General features: G+C 44.6%; 1 protein-coding gene across 1 annotated transcript in view; it reads right to left on the reverse strand.

The window, feature by feature from the left end:
• The window catches only part of PTPRQ (protein tyrosine phosphatase receptor type Q), a 517581-nt gene that overhangs the window by 249605 nt on the left and 242730 nt on the right, over positions 1–25246 (reverse strand). The window contains exons 21-24 of the mRNA XM_063927718.1: positions 23909–24010; positions 15890–16010; positions 9039–9199; positions 7739–7884 (exon numbers count right to left, since the gene is read on the reverse strand). Of these exons, the coding sequence (XP_063783788.1) occupies positions 7739–7884; positions 9039–9199; positions 15890–16010; positions 23909–24010 (530 nt within the window). The remainder of the gene's footprint in view (positions 1–7738; positions 7885–9038; positions 9200–15889; positions 16011–23908; positions 24011–25246) is intronic.

The following is a 25246-nucleotide window of genomic DNA, read 5'->3' on the forward strand; positions in this document are numbered from 1 at the left end:
ATCAATCTATCTGTCTGTCTATCGATCTATGCTACACAGGCCCACAACCAGACTATTTCTTGCAGATCAGACCTGTGCTCTGTTTAATGGACCCGCACATAAGAAAGACAATTTAGGACTTGTCCTATGTTACATGGTCATGCTCCACCATGCTGAGTCTTCATGTGCATTCTATATGTGTTACATAGAAATGACCCTGCAGCTTTTGTCACCATCCATCTCCCACTCCTATAGCACTTCCTAAGTCACATAGGAGACATATCAGAATACAGCACAGCTGATCCACCTGTCGAGAGAGCAAATGACAAGCTGGGATGCAGCTACGGCTGGGACTGTGATGCAGGAATAATGCCCAGGTGCTTCCATGTGTCAGACACTGATGCAGAGGAACAAGGTTCTGCCGTGTCACCTCATCATAGAAAACCTCAAGAAGCAAGCTAACTAGATGCTGTAAGTAACCAGTAATAAGATACATGTTACTTGTATTACAATGTATATGTTCAAATCTGATTAACATTAGGGGCTGACATTGCCTCCTGCTAGATTTCTACACTGGCCAGGCATTGTGGCTACTGGAAATGATCCATAGAGGTAATACACTGTGTCTAGGGAGGCCAATCCCGGGCCGTTTTTTCAATCCCGGGATTCGGGATTGAAAAACGCTCAAACCCGGGATTCCCGGGATTGCAGTAGGGATCAGTGAAGAAGGGTGTAGGGAGCAGCACTGGAGGGTAGGTGGTGGTGCGGGAGGGTGTAGGTAGCGGCGTGGAAGGCAGGGAGGGTGTAGGTAGTGGTGCCGGAGGGTGTAGGTAGCTGGGCGGGAGGATGTAGGTAGCGGTGCGGGAGGGTGTAGGTAGCTGGGCGGGAGGATGTAGGTAGCTGGGCGGGAGGGTGTAGGTAGCTGGGCGGGAGGGTGTACAGTAGGTAGCGGGGAGGGTTGGTAGCGGCGCGGGAGGGAGGCTGGGTGTAAGTAATATCACTTACTATTAGGTGGACGGCAGCCATGGGCACACTGAACGCGGCGGCATTTCAAATGAAGCGCCGGCCGCCAGCCAACCAGAGCCGGCGGACCGGCAGCCAATCAGGGAAGCGGCCGCAGCAGTCACTCCTGATTGGCTGCCGCTGCTGCGGCAGCTTCCCTGATTGTAATACTACTTACAATTAGGCGGGCGGCAGCCATAGACAAACGCTGAATGCGGCGGCACTTCAAATGTGGCGCCGGCCGCCAGTCAATCAGAGCTGGCGGCCGGCGCCACATTTGAAGTGCCGCCGCATTCAGCGTTTGTCTATGGCTGCCGCCCGCCTAATTGTAAGTAGTATTACTTACACACCCACCCTCCCGCGCATGCGCAGTGTAATCCCGTGAATCCCGGGATTGGATGCTCCAATCCCGGGATTCAAATCCCGGCATTTTTAGGCCCAAATCCCGGGATCCCGCCGATCCCGATCCCGGGATTGGCCTCCCTAACTGTGTCTACAGTACAATGTAGCCCATTATTAGTTATTACACTGCTCTATTAGGACAATAGGTCTCTACTGTATATAGTCGCTGCTCCTAAAGCAATCACTGCACTTCTCCTTCAGGACTAGTGGAGAATTTCCCATTAGGCACTTGAGGCACATGCCTAGGGGCGGCACTTGGGCGCTTGTGTTGGTACTTTCAGCACAAAAAGCACCAGTAACTGCAAAATATTTCCACTGTACTGCACTATGGGGGTAATTCCAAGTTGATCGCAGCAGGAATTTTTTTAGCAGTTGGGCAAAACCATGTGCACTGCAGGGGGGGGCAGATATAACATGTGCAGAAAGAGTTAGATTTGGGTGGGTTATTTTGTTTCTGTGCAGGGTAAATACTGGCTGCTTTATTTTTACACTGCAAATTAGATTGCAGATTGAACACACCACACCCAAATCTAACTCTCTCTGCACGTTATATCTGCCTCCCCTGCAGTGCACATGGTTTTGCCCAATTGCTAACAAACTTGAGGCTGCGATCAATTTGGAATTACCCTCCCTATATGCCATCTTGAATGGAATGTAAAGGTAGGACATGTACATACTGCCCTTGTAAACTGTCCTACTTAGTAAATATGGATACATGTTTACAAATAAAAAAAAAATTCATAGTATGTGGATTTTTCTTTATTATTCTATTAAAGTGTCTGTCATCAAATGAGGGCTTATTACCAATCAATAAAAGTAATAAGATTAGGCAGGCGGAGAGCAGCTGTTACTGTTGTGCCTAGGAGGCGCCCTCACCCCTAAATCCGCCCCTGTTCAGGAACCCGCAGCACTGCTGCGCATGGATTTCTTCTGACCACACATGCGCAGCGGCTATTGCTAGGAAGGGTTCCTATGGAATGCTCTCCCAGTAACTTCCTCAAAGTGTAGCCCGTAGGCTACAGCAGATATTGCCACATTCAAACGGTTGATAAACCTGACAGCCTAGCAATCCCCACACATATGGATGCTCCTTCTGCTGTCAGAGATGGAGGGACTGTGATAGATATCAGAGACATCTGCTGCAGTCTCTCCCTGTTATATTTGTGGGATACTTAGGGGTTTATTTATATTTTAACCACTTAAGTGAGAATTTTTCCCTTCAAAACTGTTCATAAATCAGTTTTTGTTTATTTAATATACTTTAAAGAGCAGCTGATTGGTTGCCACGGGCAACTTCTGCACTCTTTTCACTGCTTATTACATCTCCCCCTAAATATTATATTATGCACATCTGCAGAATGGATCTCCTGTCCTCCCCACCCTCCTGGCCAGCCAATTATGACCACAGTTGCAGCAGTATGTCATATGATTTTACTATGGCAACAACAAGCAATATAAGAGATGGAACAGAGCTGCTACACATGCCCAATAACAGCAACTTCTCCTACAAAGTCTGCTGTGTGTGTGTGGATCTTCGCTCTCAATCAGCGCAATAGACCAGAGAGCAGCTTCCAGCAATAAGAGACTGGCTTCTTTCCATGAAGTGGCAAAATGTGTGCTTAGAAAGCTCCATTCTGTCTGCTGCTAGTTATATTCAAGGGCGCCGACAGCTTTGCCATGATAAGATGATAATAAGATGATGATGGTAAGATGATAAGAAGATGATGAGGTGATAAGAGGGGGTGTGGCCAAAGAGGGGAGGCGTGGTTAGACCATTCCATTCAAAATATTAAGAAATGTAATACACGTGCGTCCATGAAGCTGCACAGGGCGGGGGGGGGGGGGGGGGGGGGTTTGGGTGTCAGGACCAGTGGACGGCAGCGGCAGTGGGCGCGTGCGCTTGTCATGCGTGTGCTGTGTGCTGGGCAAGGAGAGAGGCTGCTGCAGCAGCAGTAGTCACTCCTCTCCCCCCACTTGACATGTGGCTGTCAGCAATGGGGAAGAGGGAGGCCCTTCCAATGGGCACGGGTAAACAGTACCCGCACCCCCTCTCTCAGCGCCGCTGGATATATTATATATGTAAAACATGGATTTAATTAACTTGTGTGAACATCCATATTAATCCTTTTTCCAGTGTTTGGGAGCGAAGGGAATATTGTCATTTGTTCTCATTCATTAACAGATTTGTTTGTTCCAATCAGCCAACTGGTTGGCTTGTTGGAATCATAGGACCAGATTCAAGTTGGGAGATAAGCAAAAACGAGCAAGTAACTGAGCACCTTGTCAAAAACCAAGTTGCACTGCAGGTGGGGCGGGGCAGATTTAAAATTTGCATAGAAATTTATATTTGAGAAGTACGCACATGTATATTCTTACTTACAATGGCAGCTGGAATAAAAAAAAAAACAAAGTAAAAAAAAACAACATTCTGCACAGGGAGCATAGAAGGAATAAATAACATTCCATTGTGCAAATGACACAGCTAATGGTATATACTAGTATACAAAATGTGTACAAATTATTTCTATTTTATTATACAAGAAATACCTTAAATACACTGGCGTTTCTATAATGGGTGCAGTGTGTGCGGTGCACACGGGCCCCTGAGTCCAGAGGGGGCCCCCACCGCACACACTGCACCCATTTGTAAAATACTTACCCCTCCGAAGTCCAGCGCCGGCATCCGTAGCGCAGCTATAACACAGTGAAAATGGCCCAGTGGCCATTTTCAGGGCGTTCTGCGCATGCGTAGTAGAGAGATCTCAGGGAAAATGGCCGCCGCACCATTTTCCCGGAGATCTGCGCATGCGCAGTAGAGTCTGAGCCCTCTAGTGCTCAGACTCTACGGCGCTCTGGGCAGAGAGGAGGGGGCCCGACGGAGGAGGCTCAACACGGGCCTCCTCCTCTCTTAAAATGCCCCTGCTTAAATAGCCCATGATATCAATGCTAGTTTATATACTTTTGTTCTAACGAGACTAACTATGCTTATATTCTCTGGATGCTTCTTATTGCATGGTCCTCACTTGTTGGGTAATATTACAGTACAGAACTCCAACATGCTTATTTAACAAGAGAACAGAACACTGTGCAAGCAGTGACGTGTGCTGGGAAGGCCTACACTGACTGCATGTCATTGTGTACAAGAATGTACATGGGCCATTATTCTGAGTTGATCGCTAGCTGGCGTTGTTTGCTGCGTAAAAAATGGCAAATCTGCGCATGCGTATGCACTGCACAGGTTCTAGCGACGCTTTCAGTCGCACTGGCGGACGCAAGGATATTGACAAGAAGTGGGAGCTTCTGGGTGTCAACTGACCGTTTTCTGGGAGTGTTTGTAAAAATGCAGGCATGGCCGGGCGTTTGCTGGGCGGGTATCTGACGTCATTACCGTGTCATTCATGGCTGCAATCATCGCACAGAATAAGTTAACTACAGGGCTGGTCTTGTTTTGCACAAAATGTGTTTGCAGCTGCTCGGCTGCACAGGCGTTCGCACTCCTGCAGAGCAAAAATACACTCCCCATTGGGCGGCGACTATGCGTTTGCACGGCTGCTAAAAGTAACTAGCGAGCGATCAACTCGGAATGAGGGCCATGGTCACTCAAAGCTACTAGCACAGTGCAGCAACACCACACTTAGGAGAATCATATCATATCATATCATATCACTGGGTATCAGAGAGTACACTGCATTCTGCTTTTGAAAGTAATTTTGTGATTTAAAAAAAATGCTAATCATCTGCTTCATAGGGAATTCAGCAACACAGGAAGAAAATCTGAATATCTGAATTACTACTTACACAGCATGAACAAATTTCTTTGCAATGGTAGAACCGAAATGAACATATATTCTGATCTCATCATATGCTAATGGCTTATATTGGAATTGACAAGGCTAAACATGCAATAATTGGGCTTATGTGACCCATAGGGGTCTATGTACTAAGCTTTGGATGGAGATAAAGTGGACAGAGATAAAGTACCAGCCAACCAGCTCCTATCTGCCATGTTACAGGTTGTGTTTGAAAAATGACAGTTAGGAGCTGATTGGCTGGTACTTTATCTCTGTGCACTTTATCTCCATCCAAGGCTTAGTAAATAGACCCCCGTGCAATTCAGCCTGGTTGTATGGACAGGATTTGACCCAAATCCAGAATTAGTGTCTTCCTCTGTGTTGCATCTGACAGAGTGACAATATTATCTTGTATCAATAAGATCTGGATACAAATATTTCCACTAGTTTGCACATAGGATGAGAATTGTTATTTAATAGCCATGCCCAGCTCTTTTCACATAGAAACATTTTTTATTACAGGTTGAGTATCCCATATCCAAAATGCTTGGGACCAGAAGTATTTTGGATATCAGATTTTTCTGTATTTCTGAATAATTGCATACCATACTGAGATACTGTATCATGGTGATGGGACCCAAGTCTAAGCTCAGAATGCTTTTTTGTTTACACCTTATACACACAGCCTGAAGGTCATTTTATACAATATTTTTAATAACTTTGTGCATTAAACAAAATTTGTGTACATACACATAATTCATTTATGTTTTCATATACACAGAGCCTGAAGGTCATTTAATACAATATGTTTAATAACTTTGTGTATTAAACAAAGCTTGTATACATTGAGCCATAAGAAAACAAAGGTTTCACTATAATAGTCTCAATCAAAAAACTCCGTATTTCGGAATATTTGGATATGGGATACTCAACCTGAGTTTTGTAGTTGAAGAGTAATACAAAGAACACTTTATCACAATGAACATCAAAATAATTGCAGTTTTTGTACATAAAACCCAGATGCAAAAACAAAATAAACCAGTGTGTTTCCAACATTTAAACATGTAAGATTCATTTTCTGGCACGAGAGTTCCACTAGTAAGCGTCCTGTGAAGACCAGCTTGGCTGTATAGGACATTAATTAGCATCTTCCTTTTATCCTGTGCAGCATTTGTTGCTCACTTCTGTTGTGGAATTACCTTCATCCTGAAACAATTGCTATTTAAACACATTTAATGAACTGTGTTTGGAACTTGTCGCATTCATAAAACCAAATTGGGAAGGATGTGAGCACTGCTCCACATGCACTAGTACTAGCCAGATGGTCCTGCAGGTAGGACAGAGATCTCATGTGCTAGCGCCTATCATAGCATTTGTCCATTATCAAAGACAGCTACATTCCCACATAATAAGACAAGAACTACAGTATACATACTGTGACTTTTTCCAGCCATAAATATTGTAATAAGGAAACTGATCACCAAGTATTGTACTAGTGCTAACATCTTTCCAGTAGACCGTTTCACAACTATATTGTAGAACCGTGTGCAATTTATTAGCCAAATACTGCATGTCCCAATAACAGGGGTATATAGCTTTAGTTACAAACACTGGACAGCTAAATGCACACTACCACATATCATCATGCACTAGAGTCTTACACTGTTCACTCATGGGAAAACTGGTCTGCCTAATAACCGGGAGACATTTGATATGCCAGCTGTCAGGATCCCGGCGCTCACCATACCGACGCCGGAATCCCGACAGCCAGCATACCGACAACTATTTTCCCTCCTGGTGTGTCCACGACATCCCCGGAGGGAGAATAAATAGCGTGGCGCGCGTCAAGGGGCTCTTTTGCGCTCACCCCGCTGCCTGCATGCCGGCGGTCGGGATCCCGGCGCCAGTATGCTGGGCGCCGGGATCCCAAGCACCGGCATAACATACTACACCCTAATAACCATAGTTATGGATATGCCCAATAACAATCCAACTGATATTTACTACCAGGCACAATTTTGCAGTCACTCACATGGTAATATCGGCCCAATTGGTTGATATCACCAAGTTTATCAGTCTCACTTCCCTTTACCGTGAAAACATTAACAATAAGTAGTAATATTATGTTACTCATTATAATACATAGGTGTTCCAAAGCAATATTGAAATGACACAACTATTAGCCAAGTGTGTATGATGTCATCATAGCTCATCTTTCAGACAAATATAATTCATCAGCTCATACTTTCAGTAAAAGCAATAAATATACAAGATAGCAATATACTGTATGTACGGATTTACAGAACTTCCTATACAATATTTTTTACTTCAAGCGAAAATGTTTTCTTGACCCTTTTACCAGAAATTTCTTTTGATAAACTTGAATATGAGGGTTTTGTTGGGTTATTTTAAAGACAAACATTCAGATTTATTCTTAGTAGTGTAAAAACAATTCCCTCCCTCAACGTATTTCTAGCAACAAAATTTAGTGTTAGTCATATAATATGTTACAGTTTAAGCTACACCTACTGTACACTCTACATAGTCTAGATCAATTTCCTTACCCTAATATAGGTGCCAGAAGAATTCTGGTAATATAAAGTATAATAATGTATAAATCCATTTGGCTTCTTGGGTGGACTCCAGAAAATCGTTACTGAAGAAGAGGTAATATTTTTGTAAGACATATTCCTTGGTGGATCACTTGGAACTTTAAAAAAATAAATAAAATAACTGTGATTCATACAACATATACTTTGGATAGCAAATTAAAAATAAAACAAGAAACTTATACTTGCCACCAGGGCCTGATTAAGGGAGCAACAGGGGCGTTTGTCCCGTGCCCCCACACATTAGGAGCCCCCACATAATGCAGTGTGAGTGGAGGAGTCCCATCCAGCGGCTGAGCTGTTCATGAACAGCGGCTGCCAAGAAGCTCCTCAGTCTAGAGTCAGTCCCACGGCAAATGTGTGTGTGTGTACAGTAGGTGTGTGTGTACAGGGGTGCATGTGTATGTGTATGTGTTTGTGTGTAAGGGTGGGGTGGGTGCCTCAGGATTTGACATCACTGTTACTAGTGGGGGCCCCCACAACTTCATTGCCCATGGGCCCCCACCAGTATTAATCTGGCCCTGCTTCCCACCCATAAATTTAATACATAAATGTCCAACTGTTGACTCCCAAACCAGGTGAGGCCCTCCAAGGTTTTGTGACCTATTGATTGCCTGAGAACAAGTTCTATCATATTAAATTTTTTACATTTGAAAAAGATATAGGGTGGTTATCGTATTAGCCGTGATCAATTTCTCTTTCTTTTTTGACCGATGGTCATTATCGGGCTATCCAATTTAAGCCTGTTTTTTCTAGATAAAAATGTCCCATTTTCATCTAACACATGGTATTTGGGATAAGTATCCAGACCCATGTATTATGCACACATGTATTATCGCAGCTCTGAGGGCTGCTTACCGGGAATTATGCTTTGTGTGCCTCAAATGCCGGCTATTGGGGATAATTGGATAGCCCCTGGAGAATCCATTAACCACTGTAAATTACCGTTACTAATCGGACACCGCCCATAGACGATAATTGAAAATATACCATAAATGTTGCCCTCTTCATAAAAACATGTGCAGTAACACTTGGTCATCGTATAGCTCCCAATATTTCACAATGCAAAGACTAGGGGGGTATTCAATTGTTTGAAAAGTCAGTTGGGTGTCTGTTTTTTCCTATCTAATAGACAGGAAAAAACAGACACCCAACCAACTTTTCAAACATTTGAATTCCCCCCATTGTGTGCTCTTTGACCATTACAAACATACAGAAACCATATTTGTGAGCAGTCTTAGCATTTACTATGTACCTCCTTCTAAAGTTTTAAATGTTAAAACATCGCTTCTGGCGTTTCCGTCCCCAAATCTAGTACTAGATGTGACATATGCACTGTATTCATGGTTGCTTTCCAAATCTTCAAATTCCACAGAGGTTTCTTCAATATTGAGAGTTTTGGATGACATTTCATCCCTACAAAAGCCAAAAATAAATAATTACAATGTGTTTTTATAAAGCAGCAATTTGGAAATACTGAAAGCATGCCACTTAAACGAAGAATAAAGATGCACAAACAATAATAAATACTACTGTATGCAGCTTTTAGACATTTATTTTCAAATACTTCTCAAATGTATCCAACTCTTTAAACGGTACTTCTCACAAATGATCAGGGAATAAGCTGGGTCAAATGACTTTTTTCCCAAAGATATGTCGCTCATATCCTGGTGCGCAGCATGTGACTATATGCTAAATATTTAGACAACCCCCCACTCACAATAGTCACCCTGTCTGTCATCTCTGTCCCCCTCAACACCCATCTCACTGCCTGTATTTCACAGCGTGCACTATAAGATGGTTTTCCATGGTTCTCCATGGTTTTTTATTTGCTCTGTTCCCAAGTTAGCCCGTGTGTCTGAAAGTCTGTCAGCCAGTTAGAGCTGTGAGGGAAGAGAGGGGGCGGGACCTGCAGCTAGACACACACTTAATCAGCTTATATAATAATGTAATGTACTACAATATCATTTTGCTGACATACTCGCTGCATTTTTCTAAATATTCTGTAATTTAATAAAATTAATTCAATTACAGAATACTGTTTCTGCTGGGATAAATTACTCTGTGTGATCTTTTTTTCAAATACAGAACTTCCAGGATGTAGAACTCCAGATAGACTTCAAGAATGATCAGATAGAGTCTGGTGTAGAGGTTCTGTTCTGTGCAGAGCTTGTGCTCTTAACTTAGATTTCAAGACTGAGCCAGAATGCCTGTGACCTTGCATTGACCATACTTGCATGCATCCATACTAGGCACATGCGCAGTGCGAATTTACGCAAGTAAGTTCAAGTCTGCACCGGCCACAATATTGTTTTCAAATATTAGGAATGAAGTTAGGGCAGTAAAATGGTTTAATAGAAGACTGAAAATAGTATCCATCTGTTTTATGTTTTAATGTTATCTTAATTGTACACATCAAAAAACAATATTCATCTAATTCAAGCTGAATTGTCTCCCTATAAAATGTTAGACCCTCTTAAATACAGTCTCCTCATGGATGCCCCTTATCTTAATGGGCCTAGTGCAGTTACACCTTTTGCTCCTTTATTATTTATTTTTGCCCTGGAGTCCAGCCCGAGATAGGGATGAGCTGGTTCTGTGCTGTAATCGTGCCCTCTCTTTATATAGTTAGTTGCTTGTGATTAGCTGAGCATTTATTGATCCTCCCAGTCAATTAAGGACACAGTCGCTCAGTGCCGTTGCTTCAAACACTTCTTGTTGCGTTATTAGATTTTTGTTTTCTTGTTCTTCATTTTATTCCCTGTGGATTTTGAAAAAAGAATGGGGGAAAGGCCTTACCTGAATACGTACCATATTGCAGGAAATATGCAACTATGTTGCCGCAGCAGGTCAGGGTTGCTGGGAAGTGCACTAGGAGTTTTCATTAGCTGTCAGTATTTGAAGTGTTTGTTGTTTTGCATTTCCACACCACATAGAGAGGCCAGCAATGTGCTGAACAGGCTGGGATGCAGGCTATGATGGCCAATGTACAATTAAATGCTGCATTTGCATGGCATTGTACACAATATCTTCTGGTTGGCCATGCAGCATGGCCAACCAGAAGATGTCACATGCGACCCGTGGAAGAGTGCAATAGTGGGTATACATTGAATGATCCGGCTGATATGTCGCTCTGAATGACATATCGTGCGGAGATCATTCAGTGTGTACCCGCCCTCAGGGTCTATATTGCTTAGGGGCACAAACCCCAGAGTGGTCTTAGGGACTAGGACCTAGATGGGTGAGGGTCCATCCCTTAAGGTGTCTGTCAACTTGAGTCTGGGTCCCCCTTTATGCATCTTCTCCTTGACAAGCTCTCACATATTATAGAAGCCTGCCTGAAGATGCAGCATTTCTAAGGTGCTCCAGCATTCCCTTAGAGTACTCAGCCTGCTGTGAGGAACTAGGTTTAGGGGGTGGGTGTTTTTCTTTTTCTTTCAGACTATGCAGTGGCAAACGCAGGATTTCTAGAGGGGGTTTTCCAAATGCAGTACACAATCTCCCACTCTGCGGAACATTGGAGCAAGTGCGGGAGTCTAGGAAGCAGTAGAAGAACCTAGTAACAACATTGGTCTTTTTATACACTGTATAGTGTATAGAAAACAGTATTAATATTTAACACTATAGATGGTCTATATTATAGGCTGCAGCAAACATTGAAATAATATAAATAAGTGGTCAGGAAAAGGTTAAACATACCATAATAATAAATACACAAACATAATAGAACTAGTACTGTACTTTCTCTTACGTCCTAGAGGATACTGGGGTCCATTTAGTACCATGGGGTATAGACGGGTCCACTAGGAGCCTTGGGCACTTTAAGAATTTTATAGTGTGCGCTGGCTCTTCCCTCTATGTCCCTCCTACCAGACTCAGTTTAGAAAATGTGCCGGAGGAGCCGGTCACGCTTGTTATTTTCAGGAAGGTCTGGTCGGCATAAGTCTGCCTGCTTCGTGGGACTTAGTGGGGGAACGGGCCAACCTCCTATAAGGTTAATGGTCCCGTTCCCCGCTGACAGGACATTGAGCTCCTGAGGAAACCATTCGCAAGCCCCACCATGACGAGCGTACATTCCCACAGCATGCCGCCACTCCTAACCGAGCCAGAAGAAAGAAGAGTGGTGAGTGTTATGCCGGCGTCCCGGTTAGCGGGTCGCCGGCTATTATGGCGGCATGAGAGTACGGAGCGCAGCGCTGAGGAGCAGGCTGTGTCTCCAGGCTCAGATCAGCGCAGGCTGCACCGCTATGAGGGGTGAGCTGAGTCATCCTATACAGTACCCACACTGGCAAATACGCTTACAGGGGCTATGTCCCACTGTTTAAGCATCTAAAACACCTCAGCCAGTTTAAAATAAAACCGTGAAGACAGCGCGTCATTAAGGGGGCGAGGCTTCACTATGAGCGGCTCACCAGCGCCATTTTCTCTCTGCAGTTCTACACAGACAGACTGGCAGGGAAGTGCAGCTTCTCCAGAAGGACTCCAGCTTACCTCAGCGGTACCAGGGTGTCATAGTAAGGAGGAGGAACATTATTAGAGTACTAAGCCCCTATCAGGGTACTTAGTCTGTGACCCAGCTAAGCTTGGCATTAGCATTAAGGGCTCCTATATACTCTGTCTCCCTGGAAGGGCTCTGTGTGGGTTTTAACCTTTCGTGTGTGTGCGTGTGTGTGTGTGTGTGTGTGTGTATGTGTGTGCTTCACATTTACAATGTCAGGCAAGGAGTGTGTTTCATGCACGGCAGAGTGTCTTTCTTCCTCAGGGGGATCACAACAGTGTACTCAGGATAGTACACATTCTCAGGCTAGTGGGTACGAACCACCATGGTTGGATTCCCTTAAAGGGATGATCTCAAATATTTAAAATAGATTATCCCATAATGAAAGAGAGACGCAATACTTAAGGCAGTCTGTGGATGACCTGATGAATAGAGATTCAGTTCCCATAACGGCATCTCAGAAACCTACCATTTGTCCGCAAAAGCGTACACTGGCCCAGATCCTGCAGGCTGATACTGATGATGACGTATCAGACGCGGAGGAGGGTGAGGTGGACTCAGGAGGGGGAAATGCTGCTCTGTGACAAGGAATACAGAACCTGATTGAAGCTATTAGAGACATCCTGCACATTCCTGATAAGGTGACAGAGGAGGATGAGGAATCTTATTTTAATGTAAAAAAGAAATCCTCTGCTACTTTTCCTGCATCAAAAGAGATGAATTCCCTATTTGAAGAGACTTGGGTTAATCCTGATAAGAAATTTCAGATCCGAAAAAGTTTACTCACATCCTTCCCTTCTCCTCAGGATGATAGGAAGAAATGGGAAAATCCACCGATTGTTGATGCATCGGTATCTAGGTTATCACATAAAATAATCTTACCTGTCTCTGGGGCAGCCTCCTTAAAGGACACAGCTGACCGCAAGATTGAGACCACTCTCAAATCTGTATATACAGCTGCTGGGCTGGCCCAAAGATCCACTATTGCTTGTGCATGGATCACTAGGGCCATTGCAAAATGGTCAGGTAACCTTATTGAGGAATTAGATTCTTTATCCAGGGGGGAGGTAGTTTTACTTCTATAACATATACAGGACTCTGCAAATTTTATGGTGGAGGCCATAAAAGAAATAGGCTTGCTCAACGCACGCACCACTGTTATGGCAGTGTCAGCATGCAGGGGCTGTGGATGCGGATTCCAGGAAGGGCGTGGAAAGCCTACCATTCACAAGTGAGGCACTGTTTGGAGATGAACTGGATACGTGGATATCCAAGGCTACAGTGGGTAAGTCTACATATCTTCCTTCCGCAGCCCCCCCCCCGCCCCCCCCCCCCCCCCAGTTAAGAAGACCTACTCGGCTCCAACTTTGCAGTCCTTTCGGACAGCCAAATTTAAAAATAAAACCAGAGGGTCTTCTACAGCCTCCAGAGGCTATAGAGGTAAACCCAGAAAACCAGCAACTGCAGGTTCACAGGAACAGAACTCAGGTTCTGCCTTCGGTGGACCGCACTCCCTGGAAGACAGGCAGGTGGGAGCCCAATAAAGAGATTTCAGTCACATATGGGCAACATCATGCTAGGATCCCTGGGTCAAATATATTACCACCTGTGGGTACAGGCTGGAGTTTCAGGAACTCCCACCTCACAGATTCTTCAAATCAGGCTTACCAGCTTCTCAGGAAGCAAGTATGACTTTACAGGAAGCAATTCAAAAACCGGTACAGACTCAGGTCATTGTTCCAGTTCCACCTCATCTGCGCAACAAAGGTTATTATTCCAACCTGTTTGTGGTACCAAAGCCGGACGGTTCGGTAAGACCCATTTTAAACCTCAAGTCACTGAACCCTTACTTACGGGTGTTAAAATTCAAGATGAAGTCTCTGAGAGCGGTGATCTCAGGTCTGGAGGTGGGGGAATTCCTGGTGTCTCTGGATATCAAGGATGCGTACCTTCATATTCCAATCTGGCCCCCTCAAGGTTTGCATTACAGTACTGTCACTACCAATTCCAGGCCCTGCCATTTGGCCATTTGGCCTCTCCATGGCACCGAGGGTGTTCACCAAGGTAATGGCAGAGATGATGTTTCTCCTCCGCAAACAGGGAGTGAACATAATTCTGTACCTGGATGATCTGCTCATAAAGGCACCATCCAGGAAGCGGTTGCTGGATAACATTGCCCTCTCAACTCATCTACTCCGGGATCACGGGTGGATTCTGAACCTACCAAAATCTCACCTGGAACCAACACGGAGGCTTCCGTTCCTGGGGATGATACTAGATACGGAGGCACAGAAGGTATTCCTTCCAATGGAAAAGGCTTTGGTAATCCAGTCGATGGTGTGGGATGTTCTGAAACCAACCTGGATATCGGTGCATCTATGCATTCTCCTTCTGGGGAAGATGGTAGCCGCTTACGAGGCACTGCAGTACGTAAGTTTTCACGCAAGGCCCTTCCAGCTGGATCTGTTTGACAAATGGTCCGGATTGCATCTCCACATGCACCAGAAGATACGTCTGTCGCCAAAAGCCAGGATTTCTCTTCTGTGGTGGCTTCAGACTTCTCACCTGACAGAGGGCCGAAGGTTCGGGATTCAAAGTTGGATTCTGTTAACCACAGATGCAAGCCTCAGAGGTTGGGGAGGTCATATTGGTAGCTGATTCTGACCTAGCGTTTTATTTACTCAGTTTAAGGACAACACCTTGGGTCAGCAGTGCACATATGTCCAGGCACTGGACATCTCAAAATAAGTTCCTGACCTTTACTTATTTAAGCATAAATGGAAGTGCCCTGTATATTTTACCCCCTTCTCCAGATCTTGATGAATTCGCTACTACATAACCATAGGCTCGGCCGAACTGTATGCTTCAGGTCCCCTACAGATTTCAGGTCAATTATCCTCTTCCATCATGAGGGCATAGCACATTGAACATTTCTTCCACTTTCAGATGCCTCTATTTGAACTTTGCTCAAGGCCACAACCATCCCAATCTCAGGTGTTGCTTCTTGTAATGATAAAAAGTTAGTCAATTGTATTATTACTATTTGAATTGATTTCAATTGCTGAACAAAACTGATCTTTACTAGATACCCCTCTTAGTGTTGGTCAAGGGGCTAGGTTAACTAAGTGGTGGCCTTTGCACATCACTCCTAGAATGTCTGACCTCAAAATTTAAAGCGGCACTAATATTAAGTGCTGCTTTGAATTTCAACGTGAAATTTATACATTTACTGGATAACATTCAGTTGCAACAAGAGAATCAGGGGTAGATGTATCAAGTAGTGAAAAGAGTGGATAAGTTGCCCATGGCAAGCATTCAGCTGCTACCTATACTTTTATACAATACACTTGATACATGTTACATCAAAGCTGATTGGTTGCCATGGGCAACTTTTTCACTGGCCCACTTTTTCACTGCTTCATACTTCTCCCCCACAGTAACATGCAGATAATTGATTGACACATAGACACATCTTCAGTGACAAAAATGTGGACCCATTCTCTGCAAATTAGGGACAGCTGGTATGTTGGGCACACCCCATGCAGAACATGGACTTAACGCATTAAAATAATAGTGAAGAGGGCAAATTTTAGCTTTGAAAGTCTTACCAGATATAAAGGGTGTAGAAGAGGATAATTCCATTTGGTTCAAGAGGTGGTTGCCATGACAACATCACAATCACATTGGACAACTGTTTTACAGAAAGGAAGCGTGGAGGCGTTGAAGGCGCTGTAAATAAAAAATAAAATTGATTCTATATTTGTGAGGAGACCAAAACTATTTGACTAAACTTACTGAAAGCTAACTTAAGTCAACCCAAGAGCAGGTAGTTGAACTCTATCAGCTCCAATAAGACTGTGTTACTTTCTTGGCTACAAAAATGAAGGACAATTTTTCATGGTAGTCTTAACACATCTGTTTCTGTGATTCAATGGAAAGAACAGTTTCATGAGAACACAGATCAGTAGGCATACCAAAGTGATTTGCTTAATATATTGTACAAATTCTGTGCTGTAATATTTTGGTTCCAATAAAAGCAAAATCTGTTTTATAGGTGTGAATGCATGTAAAATAAAGTAATTTGCAACACAACTCCGCTGGGGGAAGAGAGCTGGAAATAATTATTTCAGGCTTCAATAGGTGGGAAAATCTGTGCTGGGCATAACATGAAGAGATCATAAAAATATGGGATTGCATGCAGGGCTTAAACCATTCCATGCTACCCAACATATAACACACTCCGACGCCACATTATTAAAATAGAAAATAATACATGTACAGTATCAAGAGATACAAACATTTCCAAATATTACAACATACAACAAGACCATGTATATATGTTGTAGCTTAAAGCTAACTAAGGCCACATTTGAATATGTGTATTTCTGTTAAAATAATCTGGGTGGGGATCACAGGCTAGATGGTTGAATATTCCATTAGACTGAATTTATTAATAGTTGCCTGCATAAATACTTCAAGAATTAAAGAATACTCTAATAATAACTGCTTGCTTTGTCTTATTTTTGTTATGCACACCAGTGCCTGCAGGAATGTACTGGTGTCAGAACTGTTATGCACTCCAGTGCCTGCAGGAATGTACTGGTGTTTGAACTGTTATGCACACCAGTGCCTGCAGGAATGTACTGGTGTCTGAACGGATAGGTATGCAAAGCAAATGAACTCACAGACAGACACAGAAGGTGATAGGGTAACAAAATACACACAAAGTGAACAGAGAAGCCCAGAGGCTAAGGAACTGGGTGTCTCCCTAGTATTAGTAATGCTCAGATGGGAAAAGCAAGATGTTGTGTTTTAATACGTAGAGAACCCGAAATGCTGTTGCTAAGGGCAACAGCAAAACCCTAAAGGGTTACCAACGGGTGTGGCAGTAAACTCCTTGGTCAGAGATGGAATGATAGACACAAGGAGAGTCTCCACAATCCTAATTCTCACTTGCAGTGCACAGGTTCAGCTTACTGCCACTAAACTGACACCTGACACCTTGCACAGTGAGACAGGATTTAGGCAGGCAAGTCTTAGAATACAGCCGCAAACTTGCTAAGTTCACAGAGTAGTAAAAGAACCCCAGCAAGCTAAACGACTGACTCCAGTCTTACTGCTAGGTCTGGATTGGCAGAGTGTAGTACCAAATCCCCAGGCCTATTTGCAGTAAGCAACAACAAATACAAAGTTACACAGTACTGGCTAACTTTCAGGAACTGACTAACCAACAAAGATTCAGCAGCATCTGCTTAACCTGAGAAGAGGCCTTATAAAGCAGGTGCTGTCCACGCCCCACTCAGACCTCACAGACTGTGGGCACAAAAACCAGCACCGGATCCCCTGCCGTGCACAGAGCCTGTAACCACTGCACAGCAAAAGACCTGAACCGGAGTATCAGCTGCGCTCAGGTTACTCCGCTAGCACTTGTCTCCCGGTTGCCATGACGACGTGGCAGCACAGGGCAGGAGACCCTAACAGTACCCCCCCTCTGACGAGGGGTCAAAGAACCCCTACCACCGGGTTTATCGGGGAACTGCGAGAAGAAAGAGCGTATCAGTCTGGGGGCATGAAGATCACAACTGCGCACCCACGACCGCTCCTCCGGGCCATACCCCTTCCAGTGCACCAAAAATGACAGCCGACCCCGAACCATCTTGGAGTCAAGAATCCTTTCAACAACAAACTCCCTCTGGCCACGTATCAGAAGAGGGGAAGGTCTTCCACTGGAAGAAGGATTACTAATCGCCCGTTTTAAAAGGGAACAATGAAATGTTTTATTGATACCCAAAGAACGGGGCAGATCTAACTGAAATGCCACCGGATTGATAACCCTGGTGATCTTATAAGGGCCGATGAACCGGGGGCCTAACTTATGAGATGGCTGTCTCAACTTCAAATTCTTGGTAGACAACCAGACGAAGTCTCCTAATTTGAAGCTGCAGGGTCTTTTCCGCTTATCAAAAACCCTTTTGGTCACTAATGACACAGACACAAGGGCTTTCTTCACTTTCCGCCAAATACCTCTAAGGACCGAAACCACAGAGGAACCACCAGGTGTGGAGTCCAGGGGGTCAAAAGAATTGACCTTAGGATGATGCCCATACACACAAAGGAAGGGAGAGATCCCTGTAGCAGAGTGAGCCGCGTTGTTATAGGCAAACTCCGCCATGGACAGATGAGCAACCCAGTCAGTCTGACACTTGGAGACATAACACCTGAGGAACTGCTCCAAGGACTGGTTCACCCTTTCAGTCTGCCCATTAGACTGCGGATGGTAGCCTGACGACAAGCTGACAGAAATCTGGAGATCGGAACAAAATGCCCTCCAGAATTTGGCCACAAACTGGGATCCGCGGTCAGAGACCACATCAAGTGGCAACCCGTGGAGACGCACAACATGCAGCATAAATAATTCAGACAGGCATCTGGCCGATGGCAGCCCAACCAGTGGAACGAAGTGCGCCATCTTCGAAAACCTGTCAACGACAACCCAGATGGCTGTCATCCCCGAGGATTTGGGCAAGTCCACCACAAAATCCATTGAAATGTGGGTCCATGGCTTAGATGGGATAGAGAGTGGATGTACTGGGCCAACAGGAACCCCTCTAGGAGTCTTATTTCGGGCACAGATGTCACATGCCCGAACCCACTGATCCACATCCTTAGCCACCGAGGGCCACCACACCGCCCTAGATAGCAACTCCCGAGTTCTGGCAATACCCGGGTGACCTGCCGACTTCTTGGCATGGAATTCCAGGAACACTCGCTGTCTTAACCTAGGAGGCACAAACAAAAGACCTACCGGAAGGTCTGGAGGAGCCTGCTCCTGTGCTCTAAGGACTAATGATAAGAGGTCCTGGGTAATGCCCACTTTAATACATGATGGGGACACAATGGGCAACGGCTCCTTGGTGGTCTCCTGGATTGGAGCAAAACTCCGCGAGAGCGCATCAGCCTTGATGTTTTTTGACCCAGGGCGATATGTTATCAAAAAATTAAAGCGAACAAAAAACAAAGCCCATCGTGCCTGCCTGGCATTGAGACGCTTCGCTGACTCTAAATATGCCAGATTCTTATGGTCGGTGAGAATTGAGACCACAAACTTAGCCCCCTCAAGCCAGTGTCTCCACTCCTCGAGTGCATCCTTAATAGCCAACAATTCCCGGTTACCCACGTCATAATTCATCTCGGCAGGCGAAAATTTACGGGAAAAGTAAGCACAGGGATGAAGGCGATTATCAGACACTCCCATCTGAGAAAGCACTGCCCCAATACCCATCTCAGAGGCATCCACCTCCACCACAAAAGGACGTTCTGGATCTGGGTGTCGCAGCACCTTGGCCGATACAAATGCCCTTTTGAGACGGGCAAAAGCCGCTTTAGCCTCACAAGACCAGTGAGCAACATCCGCCCCTTTCTTAGTGAGTGCCACCAAAGGCGCCACTATAGACGAAAATCCAGCGATAAATCGTCTATAAAAATTCGCAAAGCCCAGGAAACGCTGAAGCGCCTTCAAACTAGTGGGCTGCACCCAATCCAGGACTGCCTGTACCTTGGAACCCTCCATTTGGAAACCTTCTGGGGAGATAATATATCCTAGAAATGCGATTTGCTGAACTTCAAATTCGCACTTCTCCAGCTTCGCCCCAAGCCGGTGGTCTCTGAGTTTCTGGAGGACTAAGCATACATGCTTCCGATGTTCCTCCAGGGAATGGGAGAAGATTAGGATGTCATCTAAGTATACAACTAAGAATCTATCCAAATATTCCCTGAGCACATCGTTCATGAAGTCCTGGAAGACTGCCGGGGCATTACAGAGCCCAAAAGGCATCACCAAATATTCATAATGCCCTGAGTGGGTATTAAAGGCAGTCTTCCATTCATCCCCCTCTCTTATTCGGATTAGATTGTACGCACCGCGTAGGTCAATCTTAGAAAAAATGGTGGCAGTACGAAGCTGGTCAAACAAGACCGAAATGAGAGGCAGTGGGTATGAGTTTTTAATCGTGATACGGTTCAATTCCCTGAAGTCGATGCAGGGTCGCAACGAACCGTCCTTTTTACCCACGAAGAAGAACCCCGACCCAACTGGAGACTGTGAAGGTCTGATAAATCCCTTAGCCAAGTTCTCCTGAATGTACTCTGCCATAGCCTGAGTCTCAGGACGTGACAGGGAGTACAACCTGCTCTTGGGAAGCTTAGCATTTGGCAACAAATCAATGGCACAGTCATAGGGGCGATGGGGAGGTAGTACCTCTGCAACTTTTTTGGAGAACACGTCCGCAAAATCTGCATAACACCCTGGCAATCCTGGCAAACTTAGCTGCGAGAGCCTGACTGGAAGGCTCAAGCAACTCCTGAAACAATCAGTACCCCAACTAAGAATCTCCCCAGAGACCCAGTCAAATTGAGGATTGTGGGCCCTTAACCAGGGTAACCCCAACACCAATGGGGCAAAAGTACAGACAGTCACATAAAAGGACAATTTTTCAGAGTGTGTGGCTCCAATAAACAAAGAAATCTGGCTAGTGCAAGAGGTAATTTTACCTTGGGATAATGGTTCCCCGTTTAACCCACAAATCTCAATTTCCGATGCCAAGGGTACTAAGGGAACAGAGTGTTTCAGGGCGAATTGGCGGTCCATAAAAACCCCGTCGGCCCCACTGTCCACAAAGGCCTCAGTCTTGACAGTTTGACCGAGGATCTTCAAGGTCACCGGAATGATAAAAGTCTTCTTGGGAAATTCTGACTTCTGGCCTGACAGGATATTTCCCATCACCCTCAGGCCCTGAAGTTTTCCGGCTTTTCTGGGCATGATACTACCACATGACCTTTATTCCCACAGTACAAACACAACCCCTGCTGTCTCCTCCGCGTCTTCTCACGCGAGGAGAGGCGGGTAGCCCCAATCTGCATAGGCTCCTCGGAAAATTCCTCAGAGTCTGAGGTTCCCTTGGGAAAGAAGGAAACCTCAGTCTCCCTTTCAAGCCTACGCTCTCTCAGCCGTCTATCCACCCGGATGGATAACTGCATGAGCTGATCCAAGCTATCAGGCAAGGGATATTGTACCAGTTGGTCCTTTATCTGGTTAGAAAGACCTCTTCGGTACTGGTGTCTCAGGGCTGGGTCATTCCACTGGGTATCATGGGCCAACCTCCGAAACTCCATACAGTAAACCTCAACTGGCCTTCGCCCTTGCTTAAGGATCGAAATATGAGCCTCGGCTGAGGCCGTCTTGTCAGGGTCATCATACAACATGCCCAGTGCCGTAAAAAAAGCATCAACACTTTTAAGCGACGGACAGTCAGGCTGCAACCCATATGCCCAGACCTGTGGGTCTCCTTGTAGCAAGGAAATCACTATGCCCACCCGCTGAATCTCCGACCCAGAAGACTGAGGCCTAAGCCGGAAGTATAGCTTGCAGCTCTCCTTGAAACAAAAGAACTGCGAGCGATCTCCAGAAAAACGATCCGGGAGATTTACTTTCGGCTCCTTAACCCCTGAAGGTGCTGCTGCTGCGGGAGCTCCGCCAGCGGCCTGGGAGGTGTGCATTTTAATGGACAAATCATTAAATTGTCGAGTCAGGACCTGCACCTGATCGATCACCTGTTGCAACGTATTTTGAGGGGTATGCTCCATATTCCCACAAAATTTCAACAGGAGTATTAGGCTGCTGAATATGTTATGCACACCAGTGCCTGCAGGAATGTACTGGTGTCAGAACTGTTATGCACTCCAGTGCCTGCAGGAATGTACTGGTGTTTGAACTGTTATGCACACCAGTGCCTGCAGGAATGTACTGGTGTCTGAACGGATAGGTATGCAAAGCAAATGAACTCACAGACAGACACAGAAGGTGATAGGTTAACAAAATACACACAAAGTGAACAGAGAAGCCCAGAGGCTAAGGAACTGGGTGTCTCCCTAGTATTAGTAATGCTCAGATGGGAAAAGCAAGATGTTGTGTTTTAATACGTAGAGAACCCGAAATGCTGTTGCTAAGGGCAACAGCAAAACCCTAAAGGGTTACCAACGGGTGTGGCAGTAAACTCCTTGGTCAGAGATGGAATGATAGACACAAGGAGAGTCTCCACAATCCTAATTCTCACTTGCAGTGCACAGGTTCAGTTTACTGCCACTAAACTGACACCTGACACCTTGCACAGTGAGACAGGATTTAGGCAGGCAAGTCTTAGAATACAGCCGCAAACTTGCTAAGTTCACAGAGTAGTAAAAGAACCCCAGCAAGCTAAACGACTGACTCCAGTCTTACTGCTAGGTCTGGATTGGCAGAGTGTAGTACCAAATCCCCAGGCCTATTTGCAGTAAGCAACAACAAATACAAAGTTACACAGTACTGGCTAACTTTCAGGAACTGACTAACCAACAAAGATTCAGCAGCATCTGCTTAACCTGAGAAGAGGCCTTATAAAGCAGGTGCTGTCCACGCCCCACTCAGACCTCACAGACTGTGGGCACAAAAACCAGCACCGGATCCCCTGCCGTGCACAGAGCCTGTAACCACTGCACAGCAAAAGACCCGAACCGGAGTATCAGCTGCGCTCAGGTTACTCCGCTAGCACTTGTCTCCCGGTTGCCATGACGACGTGGCAGCACAGGGCAGGAGACCCTAACAATTTTCCTGAGATATAATTATCTACAATAATTGCACATAATAGGTAATTCCGTAATGTCAACGTCTATAGGCATTATCATTTTATTGTTTACATATATTTAAATATCTGGTTGACACCTGACTGCAATTTTCTAAAAAAAACAATGTACAGTATGTATAATTGTATTTACATAGCTTTCATATGAGTGCCAGTTTAAGCCCCAGCCACATATTATTTAATGCCTGCTATCTACAGCAGCAATTCTCAGCCTTGGCATATTTTTTGTAAGATATTTTGTCTCTCTCTGAACTACTGTTGTTAGTATTTGAATTCTGTTGTCAGCAAACTCTACATGATGTTTGAGTGGGATGACTTGAAAATTTGACAGCTGAAAGGAAGACGTGTTTCGAAACATGAATTAGGTGGAGGAGCCAACACAATGTAAATTATGAAAGATTTTACTCATTAATAATCCTCCCGCCTCCAGACAATTTAGATGATTCTGGTTTGCTTATGGACCTTTATTGAGATGATTATTATTATTATTATCAATGATTTATAAAATGACACAGTAATCCACAGCTCTAGGCAGGACATACGTAACACAGGGATCTACCAGTCAAACAGAATAAATGCAGACATGAAAATAAAAGATAGGCAACTCCTGCAGCTGAGAGGTTGCATTCTAATTGAAAACCGTGCATTGACCATAGATTAACCATTTCATGTAAGTAGTTTCAATGTACGTTAGACTTGGAGTAAATTTACTAAAGTTTCTAAAAATTAAAAGTGGTGGTGTTGCCTATAGCGACCAATCTGATCTAAGCAATAATTTCTCTTTTGCATTCTAGAAAATGGTAGAATCTGATTGGTTGCTATGGACAACACCTCCACTTGATTTAGAATTTCTACCACATGGCCTGTCAATGAGGTTCATGAATATGGTGTCAGACCTATAACCATATTCTAGATGTTTATTATGTTAAAGAATAATGTATATACTCTTACCATCTTCGTCTGTAGAAATGTTGTGAGCGTCACTGTGAACACCTTCCCCTTTTACAGTACTAGCAGACACTTTGAGGATGTAACTGGTATATTTTCGTAAACCTGTATGCACAGTGATCAAATCAAATTAATAAGGACATAGTTCAAATGATAGTATTTGCAAAATGGCACAAAATGCAGAGTCCTTAAATATAAAAATCCAGGACACCGATCACTACTCTACTGATCACTACTCTTTCCTGTCAAAATTGCCCCTTTTTGGGTTTCAAATTCCCCTATTTCCACCCCAACACCAAGGCCCTGTAACTTAGGTCCCAATTCAGACCTGGTCGATGCAGCGGCAGCAATCACAGGCTGAAGCCCTATGCCGTGTGTGCGCGTGCAGAAGCTGCACTGCGCGTGTGCACACAGATGCAAAGACATCTCACTTGTACGTTCGCCTCTGCCTGACTGACAGGTAGAGGCATTTGGGGGCATGTCGCGGAATTGGGGGGCTCCTGCATTGTCCGGACCATTTGCGGGGTGAGCCGCGGCGGTTGCGTAATGTCACAAGCAGCCGTTGCATTCAAAAACATGGCAGATTGCAGTAGGCAGGGAGCTACTCAGCAGTTGCAAATGCATCGCCACTGTGCAATACTTTTGCACGTCAGCGGGGGGTGTAGGGCCTGGCTAGCCCTGGGCTGGGTGTACCCCCGCATGCCTACTATTTTGATTGTAGACATGCGTTTTTTCGCACATCTATGATCATGTCTGAATTAGACCCTAGCCATAATATTGAAAAAGTACCAAGAAAATCAAATGTTCTATTCTCTAACAATGCTTATAGAATTGGAAAAAGAAAGCTCCAACGTGGGTCCCTTAACTAAAATCTATAATGTTGATAGAGTAAACGAGAGGGAGGTAAAGTTCCGTAATAAATCGGAATTTTATCCCCTCCAACACATGAGTGGTAATATTCAAGCCTTTTATGATCTTATGTTAAAAGATATTCAAACACTCTGTAATGCTCCAAAATTGGTCTCAAAGAAGCGAGATAATTTACATCCACGGAAAAGAACTGCCTTAAAGAATCTTATGAAGGATGATAGTATTATCATTAAGGCAGCAGATAAGGGAGGGGGTACAGTAATACAAGATCGCAGCGATTATGTCATTGAAGCACTTAGACAATTAAATAATAACCGATTCTATACAACATTGAGCGAGAATCCTACTATGAAATTTCAGTGTGAAATTAAGATACTTTTGGACTCTGCGATGGGGGATGGGACAATATCCAAGACCGAATATGCTTTTTTATTTAATAAATTTCCAATTATCCCCACATATTACCACCTT

Source organism: Pseudophryne corroboree, chromosome 6 (assembly GCF_028390025.1).
Source record: "Pseudophryne corroboree isolate aPseCor3 chromosome 6, aPseCor3.hap2, whole genome shotgun sequence".
In the NCBI taxonomy this organism is placed as follows: Eukaryota; Metazoa; Chordata; class Amphibia; order Anura; family Myobatrachidae; genus Pseudophryne; species Pseudophryne corroboree.